This window comes from Parasteatoda tepidariorum, chromosome 10 (genome assembly GCF_043381705.1).
Source record: "Parasteatoda tepidariorum isolate YZ-2023 chromosome 10, CAS_Ptep_4.0, whole genome shotgun sequence".
NCBI lineage: Eukaryota > Metazoa > Arthropoda > Arachnida > Araneae > Theridiidae > Parasteatoda > Parasteatoda tepidariorum.
This window is the reverse complement of record NC_092213.1, coordinates 10,669,841-10,676,734: the sequence shown is the minus strand read 5'-3', so window position 1 is coordinate 10,676,734 and position 6,894 is coordinate 10,669,841. Positions and strand designations below refer to the sequence as shown.

Here is a 6,894-nt window from a genome sequence, read left to right as displayed (position 1 = left end):
TATATATATATTCTTTCTGTCGGAAATCAGTATTTTATATGTTAGTCGCGTTGAGTGACTAGAACCTGCCCACGGCTTCGAATTGACTCGAAAGTTCTGTCTTTGTGCTCCATCAGCTGTACGAGCGAGACGCCTACTGAAGAAATCCCAGACATTCTCCATTTGCGACATATGTGCATGTCTGCGCATACGCGGCATGAAGAAAGCGATACCTGCTGTTCAGTATAAAGAAGGCTTTAAGTCTTAAAAACATGTGCTATCCTGCTGAAATATAGCAGTCGGAATGCATCGAAGAAAGAGAAGGGGTTGCCCCCGCAACTTCCACTACATGAGATTGATAATTATACTGCCCAATAGCTCCCCACACCATAGTGCCAGGTATTTGTGCGGTATGATTCTGGATAATACACTGTGGAAGCAAACTTTTCACTCTGTAACGTCTAACGCGCACTCTTGCATCATTGTACACTAGACTGAAATGAAATTGCTCGGAGAAAACAACTTGTTGCCGCTGAGCAAGCCATGAACTGTGTTGCAAAGCTCATTGAAATCAGAAGAGTTGGAGATTCAGAGATCTTTGCATGCACTTTATGCTGCAGCAGACCACGAAGACGGAACATATGCTGCCGTGTTCCAACGTTTTGCTAACCTTTAAGAAGAGGCTGTACTGTCCGTCACAGCCAAGAAGATGGACGAGGTGTCTATCATCCCGAATTATTGTGCTTACTTCGATCCAGCAGTGGACTGATCGTAAAAACACTGAAATGAGTACGAAATGCTGATTTCTCTCAGAACATATTTATTTCATTAACATTAATATAACATAAACAAAATTAAGCATTATGGGTCGTCCTGCGACCAAGCTAGCTAGTGAAGAAGTTGAAAAGGTAAGTGGCTGTTCTTCATCCGAAGGACAGAATATATATCACAAGGATCACAGGGTTGCTTTTACCTGAAGATCTTATATCGCCAAGCTGGCGGTAAGACTGATGAGAGTGGCGAGAAACGTAACACCATTTCTCAGTAAAACACTGAAGTCAAACATCAGTGGCTGGGATCAGTAAGCGGGTGGGTGAAAACTTGATCTTCCTGTTTAGGGAAAGAGGTCCTCGTTTAACTGTTCTACCGTAAAGTGCTGGATTTCGAGCTCAAATCATTTGGCTACCAAAACAAGCCATGTCTTCTGCAGAGGATCAAAATTACGATGACATGTCTTCAGATCATCCTCAGGGATGTCTTCCAGACTGTTGTCAATAGCCCATTGTGCAGCTCTTGCGCGACGTTAATAAAGTACCTACCTACATAGACCTACTGAGTGCTCCATTGCCAGGTTTTCGCCTTTTTTGCTTTTCTAATTTTAAATTCTTCCAAACACGCATTGTTGCTGTGGCATTACACACGTGCGGGCTGCGATCTATCGATACAAGATACCACCTTCTCTCTTACCGACGATTTACCACTAACTAAACATTTACTGCAGACAGAAGACGATAAACGGATATCAACTGGTCTTTACAGTCCTTTATATGCATGGAACAATCGGCTGATAAGGACCCGGTTCTCTTTGTTCCTGTGTATGAATTCATAATAGTTAGTCATTTATTTAGCCGTTGCTTTCATTTTGGACAGCTACAGTATTGAAGTCAAAACATGGTGTACCAACTCAAAAATTCAAATATATATTTCATCGAATCGCTTCATTTGTACATATTTAAAACATATGCAGTTCCTATAAAGAGACAGATTGACTTTTAATAATTTAGGAAAATTTCTAGAAACGAAAATACGTTAAAAAAAATTTCGGTGTTGCCATATTATTTGTACCTTTTTTACAACCACCCCCTTTACTAATGGTGAAAATGTCTTATGATCCCCGGGTTAGTATGAAAAAAATAATGAACAAAAGTTTAAGCAACCTTTCAAAGGTAGCTGATTTAAATGAAGAGCCTCGCTGATCTAGATGAAATGTGCTGAGACAATAAGATAATTACGTTGAGTCGCTGTGGCTCAGAAAATAAAGCGTTCACCTCCCAGTGAATGCCCCAGGTTCGAATCCCAACGGTGACTGGTTAATACAAATTCTGTTTCCGGCTCGCACTGCCCACAGTGTTGACGTAAAATATTCTCAATAGTTAACGGATTATGGTTTAGAATTCCTTTGACATCGGGCTAATCGTAAGAGGTTTTCGTGGTTTTCCTCTCCGCGTAACGCAAAATGCCTGTTAGTTCCATCAAAAAGTCCTCCTCGAAATCTTGTTTGTCCCAATGCTTGACCCAGGGGTTCCTTTATCTTCTGGGTTGAGTTGAAGATTGATAGTCGTAAAGGCAGAATTGGGTCGGCTGTTCAACGTCAGTTATGAAATAAATAAAATAAGATGACTGCACATATTTCTGAGAAATCGCACTCGCCCACTGCGAAAATCACCCATGGACAACTAAATTTTAGCTTGAAAACTTTGCAATCTATCTTTCAAGGTTTGTTTATTTACATACCTAAAAGTTTGTTATTAATTGTAGTCTAAAGTATTCATAAAAAAAAATCTGAAAAAATACTTAACTCTGTCTGTCAATACTAAAAATACTAAAAATACTTGAGAAATATTTTTTTTAGTTGCTTAGTAAAAAAAAAAAACTTTACTTTCAGCTACAATCAATTAAAATTTAACGAAAATATTGTCGTCCAAAAATGTCCGTTTAAAAACAAATCGTTTTTTAAAGAGTTCTAAAAGTAGATCTTCTACAATAAACAAGTTTCTTCAGAGAGCAGGGAGGCCCCTAAAAAGGGACTGGCCCCGTTTATTTAAAAAACATCTTAACGTGACAGGACTTGAAAATTGTTCAGGAGAATGAGGAAAAATAAAGAGATATAAACAAATTATAAGTGCCTAAAGAAGAAGAGAAATGAAGAAAAACGAGTGGGAGAGTCCACGTGTGTGGGTCGAGCAACCAGTTTCCGACGCGTCATTTTCTTTTCTTCTTTTTAAAGCTTCTGTGTCTAGTCTGAAGAAAAGGAAGATCAACTATAAATCAATAACAAATAAATGAGAAAATAGTCAGTGGATTATTTGCGAAGTAGAAAAATAGCTTTTTCTTCTTTCTTCTTTTAACTCTTGTATGAGAAATAGGAAGTCTTTCATCCGGGAAATTTCTGGAAAGATTGCGTCATTAACGTTAATAATTCTGTTGCAAGTGCACTGTACTTAGATACTCCGATAGTATAGACCAGAGGTACTCAATTTTTTTCTGCTTCGGAAACTTACATAATCAAATTTATAAATTTAGTGTAAGGGCCGGGATGGCCTTGTTGGTAGGGCACTGGGTCCGTGTCCGAGAGTTCATGGGTTCGATCCCTGCTGGCTGAAGACTCCCCGTGTAGTAAATGGTGACTGATGCACGTTAAATCTATCTAGTCGCGAAGTCTTTCATGTTCCCATAACAAATCAAAACCTCTGGGGGTACTGATCCAGGACTTTCCTTGTCCTCTGGATTCCTTGTCATCTGGATTGCTCAGGGGATATCGCCTTCCAATGAGGGGATCCTAGCTCGAATCCCACCGATAGATGGTCGATAAGAATCCGCATCCGGCTTGCATCGACCACAATGCGGACGTGAAATATCCTCAGCGGTAGATAGATCATGGGTTAGAGTTCCTTTGCCCTCGGGCTAACCATGGGAGGGTCTCGTGATCTTCGTCTCCATATAACGCAAATGCGGGTTAATTCCATCAAAAAGTCCTCCACAGAGGCGAATTTCTCCCAATACTTGATCTAGGAGTTCCCTTGTCTTCTGCATTGGGTTCAAAATTACAAAGTTACGGAGTTGAACATTAGTAGTTGTTGAATAGCCGAATTGGATTTACAACTGTTATATTATAAAATAAAATAAAATGTAGTGTAAAGTAATTGTGAACATTATAACCTATCATCTTGCCTATTACATTATAACCTATCATATTAACCTATCATCTTGCAATAAAAAAATCGTTGTTTTAGAACAGACAAGTAGCTTAAGGTTGTTTTTCTAATGCTTCATGTCGTATGAAATGATATTTTCTTGCGATTAATATGCTATTTTCATTACTTCCGTAAGTTTGCAACTGTTACTCTTGACTGTTAGGACAAGTTTAGCCTATCTAAATCTAGCACTATCTATGCTTATTCTGAAAAGGGAGCAATTATACACTTTCTGAGTTTAGCCTATCTAAATCTAGCACTATCTATGCTTATTCTGAAAAGGGAGCAAAATGTCAATATGAAGAAAAGCCACAGTTTTGTAGAAAGGAAAAGAGTTTGTCGAGTAATTTTCTAATATTTAAAAACTTAGTCTAATGTTGCATATTCTAGGCTCATTAAAATTTGCATGGAATTATTTTATTTAATAATGATCGAAAAATTTTTAAATTATGAGGTATAAAATTTTTTACATCATTTTAAAGAATGCATTTTTAGATGGCAAAATAGAACATTTGAACAAAATCGGTCGAATAGTTCGTGAGAAAACAAATTCGCCAATTGTGAGTGATAGAACTTTTTCAGCGATCGTCAAAAAGAGCTCTTTAAATAAGTGCCTTACACTAATGTTTCGAATACATTGTTATATATTATTTGTTTTGCTTTGATATTTTTTCTTGTTTCCTTATTTGACCTTTTCCGAATTTGGTACAGAAGTTTGCTCGGTTGCTGAGAAAGGTTTTGATGGTCTCTTTTTTTCGGTTTCTTTAGCACAAAGTCAATGGAAAAAATTTCGTGCCTCCCAAAAAGTGTTCGTAAATAGAGGAGGTCGCTGCATAGAGGTGGCCTTCCTTGGAGGTTTCACAGTATTTAAGACACAATATACATGTCAACGTAGCTATGCGTCTGGATAAGATGATAAGGAGGCTTATCTAATACTAACTATATTCTTACATAGATGTATTTTGATAAGAAAATCAACTGTAATATTAGGCATAAGTCTATAATTGTACGTTTTATATTTTACTCATGTTAAAAAATAAATCCCAAACTATTAATCCTTTGAACTTGATTTTTGTCACATTCGATTCAACATGAAAAATTACAAAACAATTAATACAACACTCGTCTTGCCATCAATGCATAAATAAAAGAAATTTTTACTGTTATTTGAGAGGGAAACCACGAAACTCTTCCAATATTACTGTGATTGAAAATGTCATTTTTGGATCCGTCCTCTGAGGAGAGTTTTTATTTGCCATCTTATGGAATGTATAATTATAATTTAATTAATAATAATTTGAATTAATATTAGTTTGAGTGAATAGAATTTTATTATGAAATTTTGGTCTATTGGTTGATCCTTGAAAACAAAGAAGTAATTTTTATTTCGTAGGAATGGAAATCCGAAGAAACAGTCGGTAGTAAGATGGCGTGATGATCCTATATTGTAAGTAGACAATTTTTTTCGCTTTTACCTCATTTAAGAGTGACCACAAATAATATCTGTTCTTCTATTTTATTTTTAAACATCTCTTACGCATAGCTGGTCAAGATAATATTTAATAACCATCGTTGAACAGCCGACCCAATTTTGGGTTTAGGACTACCAATGCTGATCTCCGTAGCCTTGTAATTTTGCTCCCAATCCAGAAGACAAGGGAACTCCTTTATCAAGCATTGGGAGAAATTTGCTTTCGAGGAGGACTTTTTAATGGAACTAACCCGCATTTGCGTTACATGGAGAGGAAGACCACGAAGAAATTCCCACGGTTTGGCTGACGGCAAGGGGACTCTAACCCATGATACGTTTACCACTGAGGATATTTTTCGTCAGCACTGTAGTTGGTGTGAGCCGGGTGTGGAATTCGTATCCACCAGCCATCGCTGGGATTCGAACCCAGTTCACCTCATTGGAAGACGAGTGCTCTAACCCCTGAGCCACCACGGCTTGCTAATCAAGATTGAGATTGTTACCGTTTGTATACAGGCATACTCATTATCAAAATTTAATCTGTCGGAACATCTAAACTTCAGTGAACCAGAGGACGCTAAAAGCATAATCGAACTAGTCGCTAATAATTCATAAAATATTAAATATCGATAATAAAAAACTTGTTCTGATTACCTTGCATCGAAAAAATGAGAAACATGGTTAGGAGCTAAACTTAATTAATATTTTAATGTTTTGTAGACCTTTGTTTTTAATGTATGTTCGGTAAGTATCCCTCTAAGGAAAGAAAAAAGATCTTTCATATGTTTTATACAGACAGTATGCTATAGGTCATTGAAGATTAGAAATTAAGTATGATTAGCAGCCTTAGATTGGTGAACTGGATTTTGATGTTGTAAAGAACAGTATTTTCCTTTTGAAGTTATTTAATATTATGAAAAAATCGCTTTTAAATAAAGCAATATTTGTTTCAAACTCTCTTTATTACTTTCATTGATTTTGTAATTGTAACTGAGAAGCAAAGATCCTTCAGTAATTATTAATTTGTAAAAAAGATTAGGAGCTTACGTTTTAAATTCTTTTGGAATTTTTTTAAAGCTTAATTGAACACGAATAATTTTGAAACATGAAAAATCCTACTTTATGTTTTAAAGCAATAATCTCATTTCATAAATGGATTTGTCCAGATTTAACCAGAACTAACGGCAAAACGTTGTCTATAAGCTACAACCATTTTTAACTAGATGACATTGCCTGCATAACATTAACATTGCGTTTGAAATATTCCAAGCTAGTATACTGAGACGACTTTAAGTTGATCTAGTTCAGCTTTGGGCTGGTTGTCCGTATGAATTTGCAAGTATCGAGAAAAACGAGGGTGCTTTCATGTTACCATTTCCAATAAATTTTCACATCTAAAATCTAAAGTGTATGCCATTGTTTACATTTTTAAGTTTTGTATTCCTCTATTGCGAACCATTGCTTTTCTGA

General features: G+C 36.4%; 1 protein-coding gene across 9 annotated transcripts in view; it reads left to right on the top strand.

Annotated features, from left to right (window-relative positions):
* The window catches only part of LOC107454143 (inositol 1,4,5-triphosphate receptor associated 2), a 137,166-nt gene that overhangs the window by 48,519 nt on the left and 81,753 nt on the right, over positions 1 to 6,894 (top strand). For 7 of the 9 annotated variants that reach the window (XR_011637879.1, XM_043049824.2, XM_043049821.2 and 4 more), the window contains one exon: positions 5,347 to 5,400. The exons of the other annotated variants lie outside the window; for them this stretch is intronic. Coding sequence is in view for 6 of the 7 variants with exons in the window: in XM_043049824.2 (XP_042905758.1) it covers positions 5,347 to 5,400 (54 nt within the window). In the remaining variant the exon portion in view is untranslated. The remainder of the gene's footprint in view (positions 1 to 5,346; positions 5,401 to 6,894) is intronic. 9 annotated transcript variants of the gene reach the window in all.